Source organism: Mya arenaria, chromosome 8 (assembly GCF_026914265.1).
Source record: "Mya arenaria isolate MELC-2E11 chromosome 8, ASM2691426v1".
NCBI classification, from domain to species: Eukaryota; Metazoa; Mollusca; class Bivalvia; order Myida; family Myidae; genus Mya; species Mya arenaria.
In genome coordinates, this window is record NC_069129.1 from 29,349,789 (window position 1) to 29,371,859 (window position 22,071).

General features: G+C 32.1%; 1 protein-coding gene across 1 annotated transcript; it reads left to right on the plus strand.

Annotated features, from left to right (window-relative positions):
• Window positions 1-50: 50 nt before the first annotated feature.
• On the plus strand, window positions 51-19,607 carry LOC128243560 (transmembrane protein 64-like). Its single transcript, XM_052961404.1, has 4 exons — window positions 51-170; window positions 4,666-5,867; window positions 7,201-7,362; window positions 14,178-19,607. The coding sequence occupies exons 2-4, from the start codon at window positions 5,166-5,168 to the stop codon at window positions 14,358-14,360; spliced, it is 1,047 nt and encodes a 348-aa protein (XP_052817364.1). The 5' UTR covers window positions 51-170; window positions 4,666-5,165; the 3' UTR covers window positions 14,361-19,607.
• Window positions 19,608-22,071: the final 2,464 nt, after the last annotated feature.

Below are 22,071 nucleotides of genomic sequence, written 5' to 3' on the forward strand. Positions count from 1 at the left end.
GATCAAAGCTGAAACTTTATTCGGAAAATGAATATTTAATTCTTCCTTTTCTTTTGCATAAATTTTCTTTGGCTTAATGAAATGAAGCCAAAACTTGATTGCCGTCGTTAAGATCAATATTTTTGCAGAAATCGCTGTTGATTAAAATCACGTGTGGAATTTCGTAAAAGGTAATCGATCATTGCCTTTATTTTCGTCGTATTTGTCAGATTTATTCGTGTAAATTCATTTAAAAATGATTTAAAATTTCAGACTGATTGCATTCATTCATTAATATTTTAATTTTTGAGATCATCAACATTTTGGTGATCTTTTCTCATTTTATACCTACAGATCACGAAATATCTGAGACTTACCCATGTTCATTTTATGGCTGAAACTAACTCAATTTCACTTTAAGTTAAACTTTTTAAACCACAGACACTTAAAGTAATGTTCTGTTGACATGACCTCATTATTAACCACACCCCAACCCACCCCCTCAACTCTGTATGCTCTTGTGGGAATCACCTAACTCTTCTCATGCCACAGACAGTCACTTAACCCCATTGTTTTATTTAAAGCTTGCAAGAGAGAAAAAATATAAATATTTATTTATTTAGCTAAAAATTAGTTTCTGGTTCCACATCTGACACTTAATGGTTCCCTCTGGGTTTTGAAATTTGTCGCCACTTCGTCGTCAGGTGACTAGGGTGCCACATCAGGTCACCTTGCAGGACTAGGGTTGTGCCCTTGTGTGGGGTTCAAAAGTGGCATAGCCCCCTGAAGCTCCTGGGATTTAAGCATTTTATGGTTGCATTTAAACATACCTACATCATTATGCACCAGTCAATTGTAACCACGGCCCCACCAGGTCCGGGGATAGCTGGGGAAATGGGCCTTGTTTTTACTTTCCAGGTGGTCCTGCAGTGCCGGGGTGGATGCGGTGTTTTTGTCTTCGCGCCAAAAATAGTGGGGAATGGGCCGTACCTAGGGTCCCTGGGGTGCAGGGACACTTGGCAGGGATTTTACCAGCAGTCCGTCCCAGAAGGGCGGGGATTTCACCCAGGCTTGGCTGGTCAAAGTCCCCACTATTCCCCGGACCTGGGGGGGCCATGGTTACAATTGACTGGTGCATTTGTACATGTATTTAGTTGATATAAGTCAGACAATTTTGAACTATACAGTACGGCCAAAAATGGTTTATAGTTTCCACTTAAATCTTTATTTCGATATAAATCAGGTTAGGTATTACCATCTTTAGATTTTTCAATGTGTGAGTAATGTTTACTGAAAAAAATTCAGCTAACACATCTTAATAATGGTAAATAAGATCCCAAGAATCGTGTTATTGAATAGTGACAGTGATTTTCTTTTTTATATAATTTTACTGCCAGTGCCTTGCAAATTGGGAAAAAAAGTCGCAATTGGGAAAAATACAAAATCAGAACAAAATAGCAAAAAGAATGGCAAATATACATGCTTTCACCTTTTTTGCATACATAATGCCTTGAAAGAGTTAGGTTGTTTATTTTTTTAAATTATCGCTATTTTATTCATTTACATAATCTGTATTTATCAAATTTGGAAAAAATTATAAATTTTGGGGAAAAATTAACATTTTTTCACAAGGGGATGTACAGGCTTTAGAAGGCAGTAAATTGCACCAAAAAAAACACTGAGTGTGGTGAAATTCCTAACCTGATTTATATTGAAATAGCCGGGGAGCTGCAATTGGGATACACATATTTTGTGTGCTTTTAAACTGTTGTTTTTCACTAGCCAATTTGGAGCTGGAATTTCGAATTTATAACAAACAGGTACTTATTTTTTATTCCACCCAGTGCAGAACTGCCATGTTCCACTTTGCTGACGTCACGTCATAACATGAACGATTTTGTGGTGTTAAAATGATGTCATAGAGCAAAATAGTGCAACATTTTATCATGTACATGTAATATAATCGCGGAGCTATAGTTTATAGGTCCGTGATATTATGTATTTTTTAAGCCAGAAGTGTATAACAAATAATCCTTAATCATACTGCATTTTAATCTGGGAGCTCTTATTCGGCTCTTAATGGATTTTTGCAGATATAAAATGTTTTCACAAGGCATTAGCCAAATACAAAACAAAGTACATTCTACTATAAAGCAGAATACAAAACAAAATACATGTACTTTTAACCCAATTTTACTTTTGTTCATAATTTGAAGGTTTTTTATCTGAAGAGAGTATATTATCTCGCTGGATTACAAAGATGAATGCATGTATATTTTACTGATTACTAATTCATTATGCACAATTTCAGGTCAAAGTGATACCACTAGATGTTGTGTCTGATAATAAAGTTCATTTATAGTGATTCAGTTTGCGGATTTTGAACCATTACAGTAGTGTAAATAAATTTATTATATTCCTATCATAAATCCATACGTAATACGTCATCGCAAAATATGTTGGTCAGCTAGTATTCCACTCTGAAGACAGAAGTGATTCTAATCTGAAAAACTGCATTATTTCAAAATGCATATTAGCAAAAAATAAAAGCTAGCATTCATACTTTAACATTTACACCAGGTTTTGATATTTGAACTTTGGATTTTTTTTTCAAATTAAGGAAGTTTTTGTACTTCCAAGGCATCAATTTTGGAAGTTTGAACTCATTTCAAGGGAGTTATATACTTCCAAACTTCCATTAACGGAAGCCTTAAAGCAGATATGTTACCTCAACGTATAATTAAAGTCATGTACTCTACTATATTTATGTCTTATTATTTAAACATCATTTTCTTACTTATGATTACACTTTTGTTCTTCTCAATATATCTACACCAATTATATATTTAATGCTGCAAATTTGTAATACTTAAATATCACATTTTATTTCGTAATAACAAATAATATGCATATTTTTTGTGTTTAACTAATGACAAGTTACATCATAATTTTAGTGGAATATTGCATTCTTATATAGTATCAATGTCAGCTCATAACAAGTATCTGCGCGTTCCTTAAATGAGGTCATAAAACAAAATAAGGCATCATTAAAATGACATTAAGTCTTTTATATTAAAAGCATGTGTCTATTAAATGGTTTAACCAGTAAAATATATATAAGATAAAGGGTTATTAGTAACTAGTGCATTTTGATCTGGAATTTCCTTTTCCACTCATGTGGTTTTTTGCAGATAATGATTTCACTAGGCTTATTATTATGCGCCTCTTGAAATCTGAATCTGCAAAGTCCGCTTAAGTCAAATACAACCTACTGGATCAGAACTGAGTACTAATGACCCTATTATTCATGCTGTATCATAGTAGATTTTCTATTATATGTAATCCAAGTGTCAGAGATAAGTTTATTGTCAAAATTCACTGAAGAAAATTGTTTGGCCAAGCAACAAAGCTTATATTTTAAGCTTCAAATGTCTTTTAAAAATAGCATCTTATGCCCCTTATCATAAACAACTGGGCCCGTATTTTCTAATGTCCTGAGTCTTAATTTTTGACTCACACTCAGAATTAAGGTGAATTTTAATTAATTGATTGTTTAAAAATGCTATTATTGGAGCAAAAATGATAAAAAAAAAAATATGTATGTGTAACACATAATTTGCTCTACTATCAAGCACACATCTTTTGTCAAAATTATATATTAGTTTAATAACTTTTAAGAATTCAGTTTTCTGAGCCGGACTCGGAAACTCCTATTGAAGACGTTTTTCTACAAGTGTATACGAACCCAGATGAAGCAATTTGCTATGCTCTTGTTTAACGCACTTTCATATTTATAATAATCTTAATTTAAATGTTTTTGTCTCTATTAAGGTCCTTCCTCATCATTTTGGACAAAAAACTATTTTTCCCGGTTATGAATCTGAAAACACTTATTTTATCAAAAAACTCTTTGATATCATGTTTGCAGAAAAAAATCAGTCATTGTATAAAAAAGGTTCTTTGGCTTTAGTTGGGTGTGAATATAAAGTCATGATAAAACAAGAAAACCAACCCTTAACCAAAAGACCACCAGGAATTTAACAAGATATTTTACCCATCATAATCCTGGATATTTTGACTTCTTAACATTGAAAACATTATGTGATTATGTCAATCAACCAAATCACACAACAATGAGGTTGAAATTGAGTGAAATTGCGCTGTTAATGCTTATGAAAATTGTGGTCTTCAAATATGATATTTGAACAAATATCAACAGGATTGTCTGGGGAGTTCCAGCTTTTAACACTCCTAATGATTTGCCACCCTTTATTTCATCATACAAAAAATGTGCATTTTACAAAAATATGAGCGAGAAAAAAAAGGAAATTCTCATACACAGGATTTTAATATTGTACTTACAGAACTTTGAGAATAATATTTACTTAAACAAAATTCAGAAACTGGGACCAGATTCAAATATTATATTATTAAAAGATACAAAAAAATGATGTGCATTTTAACAATCAAATTCATGTGTTGAATGAGTATTGATATTCCATGGTAAAAAAAAGAAACCAGTGTATCTTTTTTGCAGAAACAGATGGTTTCAGTAATTCATAATATAAAAACAGGGAACCAGTCTATCTATTTGCAGAATCTAGAATAAACCAGAAACATTAGTAGAATGAGTATTGATATATGTTTCATGACAAAAACAATAAACCAGTCTCATTTTTTTTGCAGAATCTAGAAGGGCCCAGTCTAAACCAGAGATATCAGCACTGCATCATCAGGATTGCTTAATATCAGACTTTGCACTGCCGAAAAGGACTTTCACACCAAGCTCTTAAATTATTACCAGATAATAGTTTATCTTGTTCATATGGGTACTTGAATAACTGAAGTGACAATAGCTACTTAGTGTAATGACATTTTGATGAAAAGTTATCGGTCAATGTATAATGTGATAGAAAGTTTATTGAAAATGTTGCTTTGAAATAGAAAGTTTATTGAAAATGTTGCTTTGAAATTGAGCTGATATTTTTTTGGGGACTGTAAGAACATAAATTATTATCCCAGAATGCTACATAAGATTACTCCAGTAGTAAATTGGATTACTTAAAAACAAGAACTATAGAGAAAAAAGATTACCGATTTAAACTATAAAGCCATAAAATATAGTAAGGATTCAGTAAGCAAACTTCTTAGTTCTTTTAGTGTAATCAGAATAATAAATATTGACAATGAATCGCATAAAAGAAAACTTGAACCATCTTGGTGAAGATATTAAAGAGAAGGTGACACATATACATGCTGACGAGGCGCGTGAATTTCTAATCGGAGGAACTTCGCGCATGGATCAAGTATTCCTTTCCCACCAGACCGGTGGAGGGGATGGGGAGTGTAATATCGACGTTTGTAACAACGAGCTGGAAAAATCACATTCCGAGCATCGGACAAAAACTGCACACGAAAATCATGACGTTCATGAAAAAAAGGGACCGAACTGCTATCAAGTGACTTTGTCATCAATTGTGATAATTTCTTTGACATGTTTTCTATTAGTGGTGTGTAGAGAATATATAAAAAATTTACTCTTATGGATGGAGAACCTGGATCTTATATCTAGTTTTGTGATATTTACATTACTTTACATCATAGTGTCTTTCCCGATGGCGTGGGGCGTGATTTTACTCATGATAGCGTGTGGTTACTTATATGGACTTGTATACGGTCCAATAGTCGTAGAGGTGTGTAGTGCCATAGGCGTCGCTGTAGCGCACGTTTCGATGAAGAAGTTTTGTCGTAGTTTTATAATACGGAAATTCTACAACGACAGTATGACAGCTGTCATCTCAGTTGTTGATGGCAAACACGGATTTAAGGTTGTGGCGTTAACAAGACTCACTCCAGTACCATTTGGTCTTCAGAATAGCTTATTTTCAGTAAGTGAGCTTTGTATTGTTTTCCAGTATTTAGTAGAATATTATAAGTTTCGGGGTTAGTTGGTGACCTAATATAGGATATACAGGGCAAAGGAAACCATATCCCCGACTATTGTTTTCTGCGCCCTGTATATCCCATATCAGGTCACCTACTAACCCGTAACGTATATATCACGTCAACAACCTCATTCTTTACATGTTTAATTGTTTCATTTATTCATTGGAATCGGAAATAGACACCATTTTGGTATGATAAAAATTTGGTGACCCAATATGGAAAAATAAGGGGTCACCAGTCCTGGTCCAATGCCGTTGCGACATTCTTGTTGAAGGCTTGATATTATAAATTACAGTGGCAATTGTTCAAAGGTACACAACAGGTCTTCAATGTTATAAACTAATAAAGGCATAATGTAGGTTGATGCAAAAAAAAAAATTGTTAATTTTAATGCTTTATCATGACATTGTATGTCATTTGACTTTTAAAGATAAAAACAAAAACAAAACATATGATTAGAATGATACAGCTATAAAAATATTAGCCTAAATATTCGTAACAATATACCTGGGTATTTGTTTTCTATATATTTCTTTTTAAATCATTTTAAGTTATCATTCCATTTATTTACTTACATGATTTGTTCCTATGTCAATTTGTTTCTTTGGTGGACACTATACTTACCCTTCGTCACAATTTTGGCCTGCGATGGACTATATAGAGAAAAAAATCTAAAAACCTTAAAGCTTAGAACTTAGGATGCTGCCATAAATGTTTTTGTTTATTTTATGGCTATGTGCATGGCCACAAATTCTTCAGTAAAAAGCGCCAAAATAATTTTTTATCTGTACCTCACTGAAGTCAAATGAGTTAAGCCTAATAAAATATTAAAATTTGAAATAAAATGTTTTTGCATCAACTATTGTGTGTGCCATTAAAGCAGTCATTGTTCATAATGTCATCCATGTCGCCCATTACCCTCGGTATTTTGTTCATGGACTGCAGTTTATTTCTTACAATAAGTGTATTTTAGCATAGAATTTGCAGAAAGCAATGATTCAAACTCCATTGCTAGTGTCTATTTATAAATCAATGTGTCCTGTCCCATTCCTAAAAAGCTGAGAAACACTAAAAAGCTGAGAAACAGGGATATATCATCTAACATTGCCTTAAAGCTGCACTCCCACAGATTAACCGGTTTGATCGACAACTCTTTTTTTGTCTTTGAAAATGAGCCAATTTTTGCGTAAATGTCTGAAGACCGCAACATTTTGTACCATTAAGATTGAAATATTTCAAGTTGATTATTATAAATGTTTTCATTTTATTTTCCAGTTAACAGACATATCCCTCATGTCATATGTGTCGGCGTCCACTCTCGGTATGCTGCCGACTGCAATACTCAACTGTTATATGGGAACGACCCTGCGATCTATGAATGATATCCTCACAGACGAGACAAATCAAGCGACGGGTTGGATTGTACTTGTGATTCAGGTAAACAAAAAATATATATTTACATATACAAAATGTTATTACTTTAGGAACATGTAAGTTTATTTCGTTTTTTTTCTCTAAGGGACTTTACACCACAATTGCAAGAAGTAAAGAATAGTGTCAAAAACTTAAAATTGACAATTGTTATGTACATCTCATTGAATCTTACTTTAATACTGATGTATCACATTGCTTACAACTCATGCATTTCGCAGTTTTTGCACATTTTTCAAATGCCAAATTTACTGGGGTTGTCTACCATGTAATTCCAAGTAATTTATAAATACCATCGGCAAATTTATCTGTACCCATAAACAGATATGATTTTAAACTAGGAAACCATTTTGCACTATTTTTAAACGGGGAATCTCCGGTGAGACAGAAATATGATTGTTGTGTTTATTTTTTTAATCATTTATAATTATAAATGTCTAATCGGCCTCATACTTGCTTGCATTGACAATTCTTAGCTTGTTTTCAGGAAATACTGTACCAATATTTGCCAATTTTTGGACCATCTGGTGTCTAGTCACTTTAATAGCTTACCAATATAGTGTTTTTTTTCTTCATGACATTTTCATGTGCTAATCATAAATGTCATAGACTCAGAAAAGTATGTGGCCAGTCAGGGGATTGAACCCAGGATCCCCTGCTTGCAAGTCAGGGGCTGAGGATGTGTTTCTACATTTGGGGAATGGGGCCGAGGCCCTAAACAAGGGGAATTAAGGGTTAAATTTTGCTAAAAAGGGGAATTTGCAATTTTGCAGAATCAATTTTTTTTTTATAACATTTCAATGCAAATCGATGTTAATATTTAATATAAAAATGTTGTTAACTGAACGTGTTATTTCACATTTCAAGAAAACCAGACTATATCATTCTTTTATTCTTTCATATAAACAAAAATCAGTGAAACACCCTGTTTGAAATATCATGACATTGTGAACTGTACATTTTTAGTTCATCTCCAGGGTAATGATGACAGATAATATCTCATGTGATACAATTATTGTATCAAAGTCACTACTAGTGTGAATTAACTTCACTCAGTTGATACAGATAGTAACTTTTAAACTCAGTCAATTTGCTACATGTATATATGGTTACTTCATTTAATGTCCCATAATAATGCATAAAATACATGTAAATTTAAAAAGTGAATGACTGAAGAAAAGATTTATGAAAATCGACTATGAATAATCATTATTGATATCGCCGCATTTAGGTGATCATAGACAAATATTTAATAAGATTTGAGCATCACGTCTCGATCATGTTTTTTTTGGAATTCAAACAATGTGTATTATTTGTTTTAAATTACAAAGAAAATATTAAAAAAAACCTATGTGGTCAAGAAGTCAATACTATTGACTTCGATAAATTAAGAAGTTATAATAAGCATGTAATTGCTTTCTTGGATTATTCCATTATTTATTGAAAATGATAAAATGCATGAAATTATAACAGTATGAATAAGCATTATAGTCTAAAAACAGTTTTGAACACATGTGCAAATCCATATATATATTTGATATAAAAATATATATTCTAAATTCATACTGAAACGTTAGTCTCAAATTATAGACGTTCATTACGGGATTTTGCTAATTGATTTGCAATATAAAAAAACATATAAAAATCTGTACAGTTACAATTATTTGGACCAGCTGAAAAGTATGCTTTTATTAGTTATAGGAAGGTTACAGCAATATGAGATTGCATTAAATAAGAAATTTGCATAAATGGCATACTTTTTAACTTTAAATTTGTATTCTTACAGTTTCACTTGTAAATGATATTTAAGTCACATTAACAGTCATTATGTAAAACGGTGTCCTACATTTTGTCCTCATAGTTTTAGGATTTGTAATAAGAAGGATTATTGCGCAATATGCTTTGTATGGATTATTACAAATATTAATTTTATAATACATGTACTTATGATTAAGCATGCTCAAGTATGCATTGTACTATGTTTTACAAAGTTCTTAAGTACTTACTATGTATATGTAAGTATTTACAAAGTTTTTAAATGGATTAATCAAATAGAAAAAAAACACTTTAATACACTTGATAACACTTAAGCATTGTACATGTTTTGGTCAATATGCTATCATTATTTGTATTTATTTTATTATAATTATTATTATTATTTTATATTTTATTATTATTATCATCATCAATCATCATCATCATCATCATCATCATCATCATCATCATCATCATCATCATCATCATCATCATCATCATCATCATCATCATCATCATTATCATCACCTCCTCCACCACCACCACCACCACCACCACCACCACCACCGTCATCAATATTATATATAATTTAAGTTATTAAACTAATTTTATTTGTGATTTTAAAGAAAGATTATATTATATAATAACTCAATATTTCAGGATTAAATTTAATTCTTATACTTTAATACAAAGTAGGTGTACAATCATTATAGCTTTATAAGAAATAGTTAAAACATGTTTTGTGCAATATTACATAATGATTAAGGAGGACGTAGTGAGCGAAGAGAGCGGGTCCCCAGTCATTATGAGAATACACAATATGTTCTGTGCACTTACTTAGATTGGAACATGTTTTCTGCTGGCAGGGAACCAAAATATAATGTCACAATGACATCTGTTAAGTAGTAAAACTGCTAGTACAAGAGTGATTCTAATTTGCGGCTGATATATATATGATTTTATTGGCCGTAGTGAAGGTTATAATCTAGATCATTTAATAAAGCCATAAACTAAAGAGTCATGTGGAGTAGGTATTGTTTTCCTAAATAATAATACCGGTATCATGGAATGTTGCATTACCATTGACATTAGGTGCATCTGCTATATGTCATAACTGATTAGTCTTTTAGGATTTTTGGAATGGAAGTTCTCCATCATACAAGACTATGGCACTCGTTAGGCCAAATGAGAAGCTCTCCTTTTTATCACAGACATAATTAAGCATTATTTTGATTTACTTCAGAGAGATCTGTGGCCTCCACCAAACAAGCATTCTTAATTGACCTGGAGCTAGTGAAAAAAGTTGTTGTTATATTCCTGGGTTCAGACAACAGCGAAGCTGCAATTAGTCACATTTTTCGCCAATTCATCAATTCCTATTTGACAGCCGTGTCTGCGAAGATTGATTTTTGATTGATTTCTGTCAGCTTTTTGGCTTAATTAAATGCTGTATTGTTTTGTTTGGCAAGATACCATTTGCATCTGGTGAATTATTGAAAATGCTGACGTTGGGAGTATTATTTTGAACCAAGACAATCTATGTTAATTACTCAGGGTTCGAATTTAACTTTGAGGAGCACTCGCAAAATTTTGCGAGTGCTTTTTGAGGCAACTCGCAAAATGAAAAATCAACTTGCAATTTTATCATTTGCTTTATTCCCTTAAAATTATATTGTCTAATTAAAGTAGTTCTAAATTTACACCTAAGACATATTATGAATATTAAAAAGTATCAATCTTGAGTGACTCGACCTAGAACTTGTTGATGGCTTATTCTTTTTGTGAGGTATTGAAAGACTCATCAGATGCTGGCCGCATTTTGATAACAAAGCTGTCCAATTTGACATTGTTCACTTTGTATATTTACCCTCGCCATCGGGTAATACCCATTCGGCAAGCATGCTACAGATTTCATTAAGTCTATAAGTATTAAAAACAATAACATTATAAATTTAAAATAAATAAAAGCAACAGTAAATGTAGCGTGGATGCTTTGGACCATGAAATATAACGATCGACGAAGTCTATTAACTTTGACAGTTGGGCTAAATTTAGCCAATGATTGAGCTAGGTGATTACGTCATTTTAATTCACTTTGTTTTATGCACGCCTCGGAGCATCCCGGAAAGATTCGTAATAAAACTTGGCTTTTTCCGTATTTGTTCTATTTTTGAAAACTTACAAGAGCGTGACTCCGTACTGTCTTCTTTATACTGGTTGTCTAAACATGCCAATTATAGGCTGTTTACACTCAACTACGTAGCGGAGTTAAGTTCATGTTTATTCTACTTTCCTTTTAACATTTTGTGGTCTAGAAAAAGCCACTCGCAGAATTTTGCGAGCTTGAATAAAAGTCACTCGCAATTTTCAAATGTCGCTCGCATTTCGCGAGTATGCAAGTCTAAATTCGAACCCTGATTACTGTAGAAAATACAACATTTTGTAAGCGGGTTTTTTCACCCCATTTTCAGCTAATCAATCAAACCCCAAATTAAAACCCTATTTGATGAACCTGTGATTTCAGTGATTGATTTATGGCATCACTAAATGTAAGCCTTTCGGAATCAAAAGGGACCTCGGGGCCAGGGATTTTAGCACTAGTCCCGGTACTGAGATACTTAAGGTTTTGGCATTGCATGGACCTCTTTGTCATTCATATTTCTCATTTTTTGAGCGGTTTTTGTTCAGAGAACTCTTGTGTATTCCCTAAATTTGTTTTATAGATATTGAATTTTCACAGAGCTTTTATCAATAAGGGCATTTTTGGCATGTCTGTATTTAAAAGAATTAAACGCTATTATTGTGATCATGGTCATCACCTGAGGGTGTCATTACCAATGTGGAAAAACTTGGCCCTTGCTCAAGAAGAGTTCAAGATATTCCAATGAAACTTGGTACACATGTTGCCAGGGATACATGCATGTACAGAAAGGCCGGTTACTTTTGCTTTAATCATTGTTTGAGTCATACCCCTTATTGGACTGAAAAAGCAGCAACAGTTTCGCAATGGCATTTGCTCCGCGATTCTTGTGTTTGTTCTTATAAGTTCTTGTATTTCTATTATTGAATAAATATTGAGTACGTTCAGTTACATAACATGACTGTTGATTGATAATAGACTTTTAGTGTTAATGAAGCACATTGGTCATTAGTCTTTAAATGTGTAAAGAAGGGTATTAATAATTCTTTAAATAAATAATGTCTGAATCCGTAATTAGTGGCATTTAGAATAAAATTTTGCACCATTTGTAGCAAGGGCAGTAACTCTGGCATAAATAATTATTGTATTTTGCCTGTTGCTTTACTGAAAGAAACAGCAACAGATTAGTGATGGCATTTGCTCAGTGGTGCTTTTGTTTGTTCTGTTATAAATTCAATGTATTTCTATTATTGAGTATCTCCCAGTACGGTCACTTTTAATGGCTGTTGATTGATAATAGAATTATAGTGTTATTGAAACACTTTGGTCGTAAAGTATAGGTATTAATAATTCATTAAACAAATAATGTCTGAATCCATTGTGACATTTAAAAATTGCCTTAAGCTTTGTCATCTGTAATAAAAGTTTAATGTATGTACTATCATGAACAGAACAGATTTTTATTATCATGTTACTAGTGACAATTATAATCACATTTGTAGCAAATGTTCAACTTAAAGAAACAACAGACCAGCTGTGGTAACCACTTCTGGCGCCAATTGCTCGAAACATCTGAACATCTTATGGGAAATTATCCTTAATATGATATGCTATTTATCATTTAGACTAAATGATAACGGGAAATTATCCTTTTGCTTAATATGATATGCTACTTATCATTTAGACTGAATGATAACAAGAAATTATCCTTTTGCTTAATATGATACCGGTATGCTATTTATCATTTAGACTAAATGATAAAGGGAAATTATCCTTTTGCTAATTATGATATGCTATTTATCATAATTAGCATATTAAGGATAATTTCCCTTTGAAGCCCAAAACATTTTTGGTTAAATCTATAATGATTAAGTAAAAAAATTGGTTAAATGAAATAAGCCACTCTTAAGCATAGTAATATTACGCTTTAAAAGTTTCGAGATATTGGGACCTGGTTCTCTTGTTAGAAGCTAGTAGAGTTTTATTATACGGGAAATGAATGCAATTAATCTCCCATGTAATGATCTCCCTTGATGATTTCAGCTTTGTAAGTCTTTTTAGAAAGCTATTATTTACATTAATTTTACATTTATGCAGTATTCTATTAAATAACGTTTTTTAAGTTTAAAAATAGTATGTGATTTCAAATGAAGAAAATGATAGCCTTTTGAATGATGTCACATGACTTTGATCACATGACATGGGTGGTGGTTATAAGGTGAATACTGTACTGAGGGGGTAGTGGCCCCTGTGTAGAGATCACTATGCCACAAGGCACATCAGTGTTTTTTTACCACTTTTTTGTGATTTGGACAAGACCCTTGAAAATAGATATTGTGAAAATGCCAAAAATAATTAATCAATGATCATTGAAACATTTCAGCTGATGTAGATATAACATTGCTGCCTGAATTACATGTATATTAGGCCTAAAAAATACATTTGGTTCTGGTCACCCGACCCTACCTACTGTTTTTATAGACAGTTGTTAAAAGAAAAAGAAATGAAAAAAAGACAATGTTCTTGGGATTTTTTAAGTGTATGTTTAATATGTAGTTTAAAACCTTAAAAACTTTATACAGAAGATTACTTGATCTCCATTGTCCAATGATGACAATAAAGTTCTTAGATAATGGAATTAAAAAAAATTAAAATGAAATGCCTTCCGACCCTAGGCTCCCCTTTTTCGAAAATGATGTCCTTACAAAAGCATTTTCTTTTTTGCCTTATAGGAAAGAATTACCAAAAATTCATGATCAATGATGGAGGAATTAAATGTAATAATTGAAAATTAATTTGGGAATTGTGAATGGTGCTCAATTTCAGCTGCAATTCTTATGTAGAGAACAATGTACATGTACTCTGTAATTGCATTAAGTTAAAATGGAAATTAAAAGATTATTTTTTTATGTTGTTTATTTTTCAGATCCTGTTCACCATAGCGTTGATGTACTTTGTTGTGCGGAAGGCGCGGGTCGAACTCAAGAAAACAGTCGAAGATGATGATAAGCATTTGTCAAATAAGGGCATTCCGGAAGTCATAATACACCGAGAAGCGACGCGCATGAATGGATTCATCGATCGATCTCGAAAAAAGAGCGGGGATTAATGATATGAAAATTAGTTAATGTTGTATAAGAGTTTTATAAATTCACCTAGAGATAAGTAACATGTTAACATTTGTCATGAACTGTCATGAAGTAATTTTTTGAAAAAAATTCTTACTGAACTTTCAGTGTAGGACTATCTTGCTTTGCAATTTCTGCATAAAGAAATCCTGAATTAATTTGTAGTCTTTTCTGACATTTTGTTAAGAACTTTTTTAATTGCTGCTTATATATATATATACATGTATAAATTTTTATTCACCCTTTTTATCCATTTTAAATGATTTTCATACCAATGGCATACCTTGCTATAATTATGCATATAAAAAAGATTAAATAGTTAAATTTATTTAATCTTCAAATTTTTCGAGTAATTAAGTCTTTATTGTTTTGGTGTGCATTGGTCTGTATTTTTGTTGAAATCCATTTATGTTTTACACATACAGTCGAACCCCTTTGGCTCGAACTCGCTTGGCTTAATTTCCACGTTAGCTCAAACTGGATGTAAAGGACCAATTTTATTCTATTAAATGTTAGCATTACTGCTTGGCTCAAATATCCTGAAGCTGGAGTTTTTTTACTCATTGCCTGGGAGTTCCAGCGAAGAGGGTTTGACTGTTGTTTTTTTTTGAATCCCAGGAATTCGTTAATAGATGTGATTTTAGTTCAAGATATTCAGGGTTTTGATATTTGTTATATACTTATTATTTCTTTGGTGGTTAAGTGTTTTGTCGAGCCATTTGGCCTATAAGTTATTCAATCAGACCACAAAGGTTGTCAATTGTTGTTTTTATGTTGTCTGTTTTTCAAAGTATAAAGTCAAGATATCATCATAGCCTTGGTGCCAGCATCGGGAACTCAGCAGCATTGGGATTTGTTTCTACATTGGCCACAGTTTAAACAGTGTTTCAGTGTTCGAGATATTCAAATGAAACTTCATACAAATGTAAGTGTTATGGTGATTTTTTTCAAACTTTGCCACAGATTAGATACTGTTTCAGATATTCAAATGAAACTTCTTACAAATGTTGGCAGCATGGTGAGTTGTTTCTACATTGGCCACAGGTTAATCACTGTTTCAGTGTATGAGATATTCAAATGAAACTTCATACAAATGTTGGCGGCATGGTGATTTGTTTCTACATTGGCCACATGTTTATCACTGTTTCAGTGTTTGAGATATTCAAATGAAACTTCATACAAATGTCGGCGGTATGGTGAATTTTTTTTTAACCTTGGTCACAAGTTAGACACTGTTTAAGACATTAAAATGAAACTTCATACAAATGTTGCCAGAGATGAAACACACATGTCAAGCGAGGCCCATAACTATAGATATAATATTTGATGAATTATTTCCCTTGAAAAATTTGGCGAGCGTTATTGTTCTCTTCGCAGCACTTTTGTTGTTTCCTGATTGTTTATACATTATGATTATTTATCATCTTGCTCATTGTTAGAGATTCCAGTGGCATTATATATATAAATCGATTCGTACTTGATTCAAGTCGCTTGTAATTTAAATGCTTCTTTTGCTCTCGTAGGATTCATATATTTAATAACATGCACAATACAACTACTTGATGAAGTTAATTTTTATATTTTTAGCTCTACTGGCCAAAGGCCAGAAGAGCTTATGCGATGGTAATGTGTACGTAGTATGTGCATCCGTGGGGTCGTGCGTCCGTGCGTTCATGCGTCTGTAAACAATTGCTTGTGAACACGATACAGTCTTCAGTTTTGATTGTATCTCGATGAAACTTGTACAGTATCTAGATATCCATTCGAGCTGGGTTATTTTCGAAAACCAGCCAGATCCACCCATGCATGCCTAGATTATGGCCCTTGATAGTATAAAAAAATGCTATTGTGTAAACAATTGGTTGTGAACACGATACAGTCTTTAGTTTTGATTGTATTTCAATGAAACTTGTACAGTATCTAGATATCCATTAGAGCTTGGTTCCTTTCGAAAACCATGTACCGCCCATGAATGCCTAGATTATCTATTTTTAGCCAGGTCTGCATGAGCGAATTCTATTTTTAGCCAAGTTTACATGTTCATGTAAATTCAAGTCTAGAGTTAAGGGAGACAATTTGCAAGTCTAGGATTTTGAGAGACAATTTGCTTTTTGCTTCTGCAGTTGATTTTGTGAATTACTCTGCCTTGTTCTTGTTGAAAGCCCAAAGGCCATTTTTTAGCTTTACGTTCTGTAGTTTGTGCATTCATCTTAACAAAATTGGTTGTGAATGTTTAAGTTATTCACCTGGTGTCATTACTGGCCACACCCAGGGTTCACAGGTTTGGTAAACATAAATCTGGAAAGGTTTGAAAATCTTTTTGTGTGTTCGTGCATCCATCTCAGCACAATTGATTGTGAATGTTTGTTCAAATTGATCAATGTTGTCCTAGGATGCCCTTGACTTTGACCTTTTGACCAACTTTTTTTAACTTTTAAAACTACGGAAATTTTTACTATGAGTACAGTTTTGAAAGCATTTTTTTTTTGTCAGATGACTTTTACTTGGCACATATTAAAATAGTTCATGCAACTAATCTGCTTACAATACTTTCTGGGCTCAGATGTTGAACGACTGCTATGTTTTCAGGTAACCCAAACACAAAACATAAACTATATGTCTGTTGCCTTTTACCCATACATACATGCTGTAGATTGATATGACCACAAAAGCCATGCCAGTAGAGCATAGGCCCTTTTGGGCCTCTTGTTAAATAAAAACAGCCAAATAACAGGGCTTGAATTAAGCACTCGAATGTACGCTTGCAAAATGTGAGTAAAAAATTAGAAACTGTGAGTTTATTTTTAAGGTTACAAGTTTAACAAATACCTTGGAAGCAAAATAAGTGATGGTCAATTTTTGTTAGGTTTAAATCCTTTTTCCTATTAACAGGCATAAAATGATGACTTTATCACAAAATTTGAATTTAAGTTTACTACAAGTTTATTTTTGAACATAAATCCAGACTTCCTCAGCTTCCTCCGTACACTTTCTTTTATAGGAATCTTATATCTTTATAAAAATTGCGAGTGAACTTCAAATTTTGCAAGTGGAAATTTGTTTTCAGTTCAAGCCATAAATTGTTTTTGAACATTATCTGTTTGCAACAGCATCAAAATGGTTTATTCACAAATATAAAATTGTAGCTTATAATGAATTTTAATCTTATATTTCATTGATATTTACAATTATTTATGTACTCAAGTAGTTAAGTGTGCAATTATGATTCTACATTTTAGTCATATATATATCATAATACACATTTAAACATGAAAACACTAGATACATTTTACCTCCTATTTTTCTTTCACTAGTCTACGTCTTCCAAAAACAATACTTGTATACATCTAAATGCTACTGCACAATACCATTTCTTATCAGTTATGTCAAAGTGATAGTATATTTGAAGAAAATCTGTGTATTAAAACATTTATATGTAAGGCCACAATTAATGAATAATTTTTGTGTGGCATTTCCTGACTCTCTCACAAATATATCAGCGACCCGATTGCATTGAGTGAGACATAGTTATCACTATGGTGATGAGTGCGTGGCATCTTGACCATGCATTTAAGAATGTTCAAAAAATCTTGCCATGAAAGTTCACCATTATGAGGTGGCATGTCATGCACAAGACCCAAGTCTGTACCTCAAAGATCAAGGTCACGCTGGGGGGTTAAGTGTCAAATGAAGAACTGTTGATAGGTCTGGTCTGGATTGAGCCTTATACAGGCTGTATCTTTACCATGCATTATAGGATTTTCATAAAACTTGCCTCGGAGGTTCACCATGCTGAGGCATAGTTTTGCAGGTACACGTTTTGTTCAACTATATGTTATTCAAGTTGCAACTGCATGGAAGAGCATTATGTCTGTGTCAAAGGCTCTTTCAACGGTCTCAAGATGTCACGCTTTGGCTTCTTTTATTTATAATGTTAGGGGTTAAGGAAGTAAAAATAATTGTAAGTCACATGTACCTAAAAGTAAGTAAGGAAAAAGCCAAACAAACTTATAATTGTGGCCTTAGAACAAATTAGATGTGATGGCCAACATATTTTGAAATCCAAGTAATGTTTATGTGAAAGTGATATGTTAATTCACTGTCATCTAATTTTACCTTTTTTCAGGTTTTCTAAATACAGTGATAGGGTTATATTTACATTATCAAGGATATATTTTTATGCTTTCCGGTCATTTAAAGAGACTTATCACTGAAATAAAATTTATTTTACTATGTTTCGCAGAGTTAAAATATTTATTTTGATAGTTTTCACTGTAATAAAATCTAATGGCCTGTTTTAATTCTAAATTCAAAACACAGTGCGCACAGGGCTGGTTCACAGTTTCAACAACGTCATTTCCAAAATAACACTATGTACTCATACCATTTGGCGCTTTTTTCTTATTAAATGCAGTTAAATTGTCTTTTAAAACCACTTTTATGCATGTTTTAAAAAGGAAAAATGATGTTTGTTTCAATTTAAGATCACAATTTATTTACCTCATTAACTCCACAAGTGAATATTTCATGAGTGGCGTAGCCATGAGTGATATATTCACGATTGGTATTGATGAGATAAGATATATGGCGATTTACTGAGGCAAACAATTATCATGCATATCATTACTTATCTGATCTTCCATGATAATAATGGAGCAAATGGCCAGAGGCTGTTTTATCAGGAATTCTAGAAGCGCTTTTATACCTAGGAGTGATTTTCAACAGTTCAGGGGTTCTTTTCATCAATAATTCAAGGAGCCAATTTGTCCCTGCAACAACAGGACTGCACAGTTGGAAGTCTCTCCTTTATACATCAAATATCCTTGGAGCAGATTTGAACCAAAGAGATATTCAACAGAAACACTGTTGAATTTTAGTCACGCCTTGGTACTAAGCTCTCCTAGGATAAGTGTTGGAGTCTTCCCGAATAAAATGTTAACTTTTTCAGAAGCATTTTATCGATGTAAAATTATGTTATGAGTGAAGTTGTATTTAATTTGGGTCATATAACTTCATGCTGTTCTCCAAAAAAAAAAAGCAAATGCAGAGATTTTTTTTAAGAATGTATGTTAGGCATAAGACAAAACATTGATTTCCTTTGTATAATGTGAAAATATTGGCAGTGATCATTTTTTGTCAATTTGTTGCCAAACTTTTATATGTTCTTTTTTAAATCTTTGTTTAGTTTTCTTATTATAAGTACAATGAAATATCTAATACAAATCATGTTTTGGGCGGGGGGGGGGGGGGGCTTTTTTTAAAGCACTCTAGTTTTTTCTCAGTGGTACTGATTACTTTACAGTGCACAAGAATTTGAACTGATCAACTTACAGTGCATAAGAAATAGAACTGATCAATTTACAGTGCATAAGAAATAGAACTGATCAATTAACAGTGCATATGAAATAGTATTGATCAATTTACAGTGCATAAGAAATAGAACTGATCAATTTACAGTGCATAAGAAATAGAACTGATCAATTTACAGTGCATAAGAAATAGAACTGATCAATATACAGTGCATAAGAAATGGTACTGATTAATTTACAGTGCATATGAAATAGAACTGATCAATTTACAGTGCATAAGAAGTGGTACTGGTCAATTACAGTACATATTAAGTGGTCTGATCAATTTGCAGTGCATAAAAAGCCATTTTGAATAATTTACAGTGCAAAAGAATTGGTAGTGAACAAATCACCCTTCTGTGATATGGTATGATTTTGTATGAGATGTTTTATATATCATGTATGTCTGAACTTAATTCTCTGTAGTTGTGCAGTGCCATTTGCCGTTCATTTCGTGTATTATACTAAATATCACTCTGATTTGAGTCTTGTAAGCTATAGAGTACAGGGTTGTTGTTTTGTTGTAGTTATTTTATTGTTCCCAATGCCAAAAAAAATCATTTTTTCTCCGAATTTTGAGAGAGAAATTCCAGTCATGAATTGTGATTTTTGAAGTAGGAATTCATAAAAAAAAAAAACTGTTTGAAAAAAATATTTTTTATTTCAAATGAGTTATAAAAGCTGGCAAATGAATTGTTAAAAAGAGAATTTGAGTATATTCATTGTACTTACAAAATTTTTGAAGCCTGATTTTGTGAAAAATTCCCAATTCCATGGGTTAAAGTCATTTTCAGGGAAAATATGTTACCTTGCTAGTTATGCTGAGTTTAATGTGTAAACCTGACAGATATTTAGTTCGAAAGCTGGATTTTTTTTTGCTTATTATGAAAAATGAAAAAAGAGTCTGAAATCACTTTAGTGTTCACTTGAATAATTATGTTCAGCGATACCATTTTAATTTTATTATCAAGTCATTTTTATCTTCAATTTGTGAATTGATTTTTATTTTGTATTATTATTTTTTCTAACTTTATGACCATTAGCTCTGTGAGTTTATGTTTTTGCCTGTAACATTAACATCTAACATTATGAGTTTTTATTATATGCTTTCTAGCAATTTATAAAAAAAAATCAGTTAAATAAAATAGTGATATTTCACTGTTTCAGATAGTGAAAATATCAATTATCAAAAAATATCAAATTTTAGCCATTCATGTCCAAATTAAGTGTCAGAACGCTGAGGACTTGGACACACTTTCAACATCATCCTTCCAAAAAGCAATATATTTGAATACAATTTCTATTTGGCACTCTTTTCTGAAAAATTGCTATTAACTGTCATTTTATAGAAATCCACGTTAGGCATATAATAAACTCAAAAATTGTTTGTTTCAGGGTAAGATCGCAAATATTTCACCTCATGAACGCCAAAATTAATGTAGCTTTTGGTGCTCTATCAGTAAAAGATATTGGAACCTTGCACTGAAATAATTATCCTACATGTATATTTCCTCATATTCGTATAACATTCCTTTGAGCTTTATTTCTTGTATATATATCATTGCTATTTATTTTTAAAGAACATTTACTCATTTTTATATCATTATTTAAAGATTTTTATTCTTTCTTGTATAAATGATTTGTTTACTGTTATATAAAGTCACAAATCAAACAACAAATATTCATTATTAATCCTCATTTGAGAGAAAAAATGAGGAAAATACTAAAATACTTAAAATGAAAAGATATGGAAATGTTTTAGTAGGCTTAAAAAATAAATGATTTAAATTTTTTTTATTCATTTTGTTAGGCATAATACTATTCAAAGGCTTAGCACAAAACAGGCTTTATTTCTGTTTTTATATGGAGTTACAACTTCCATGCGCTTAACCCTCATAATATTTGAGGTCCTGTTATGGTAAGCCATCCATCATTATTAGGATGCAAAGAATCTTTGCAAATATGGAGTCATATGTTCCAATACTTACAAGACTGATGTGTTAGTGGATTTTAGATAATATCATCAAGCTTATTTCTATGTTTAATTCATATTGATTAATCATTATGTTAATTTCGCATGGATTACAATTTTGCATAACACCCTGATGACGCTACTTTTACAATATGGTATAATTAAGGGAGATAATAAATCAAATTATTAAATTGATTTTTAGCAATTGTATTGCTATGTTCCTTAAATAATATAATGTCTATATATAAAAAAGCTGTCAGTGAGAGTTTAAAAATATTCATTCTTTATGTTTTGTAACTTTATAATGAAATGTTAGGCCTAAAAAAAAATACATTTGGATCAGGTTACCCGACCCTACCTACGGAATAGGCG

Coding starts and splice junctions, on each gene's coding strand:
- LOC128243560 (XM_052961404.1), top strand. CDS start 5,166: ATGAATCGCATAAAAGAAAACTTGAACCATCTTGGTGAAGATATTAAA. Junction 5,868..7,200: donor TTCAGAATAGCTTATTTTCA/GTAAGTGAGCTT, acceptor TTTATTTTCCAG/TTAACAGACATATCCCTCAT. Junction 7,363..14,177: donor GGATTGTACTTGTGATTCAG/GTAAACAAAAAA, acceptor TTTATTTTTCAG/ATCCTGTTCACCATAGCGTT.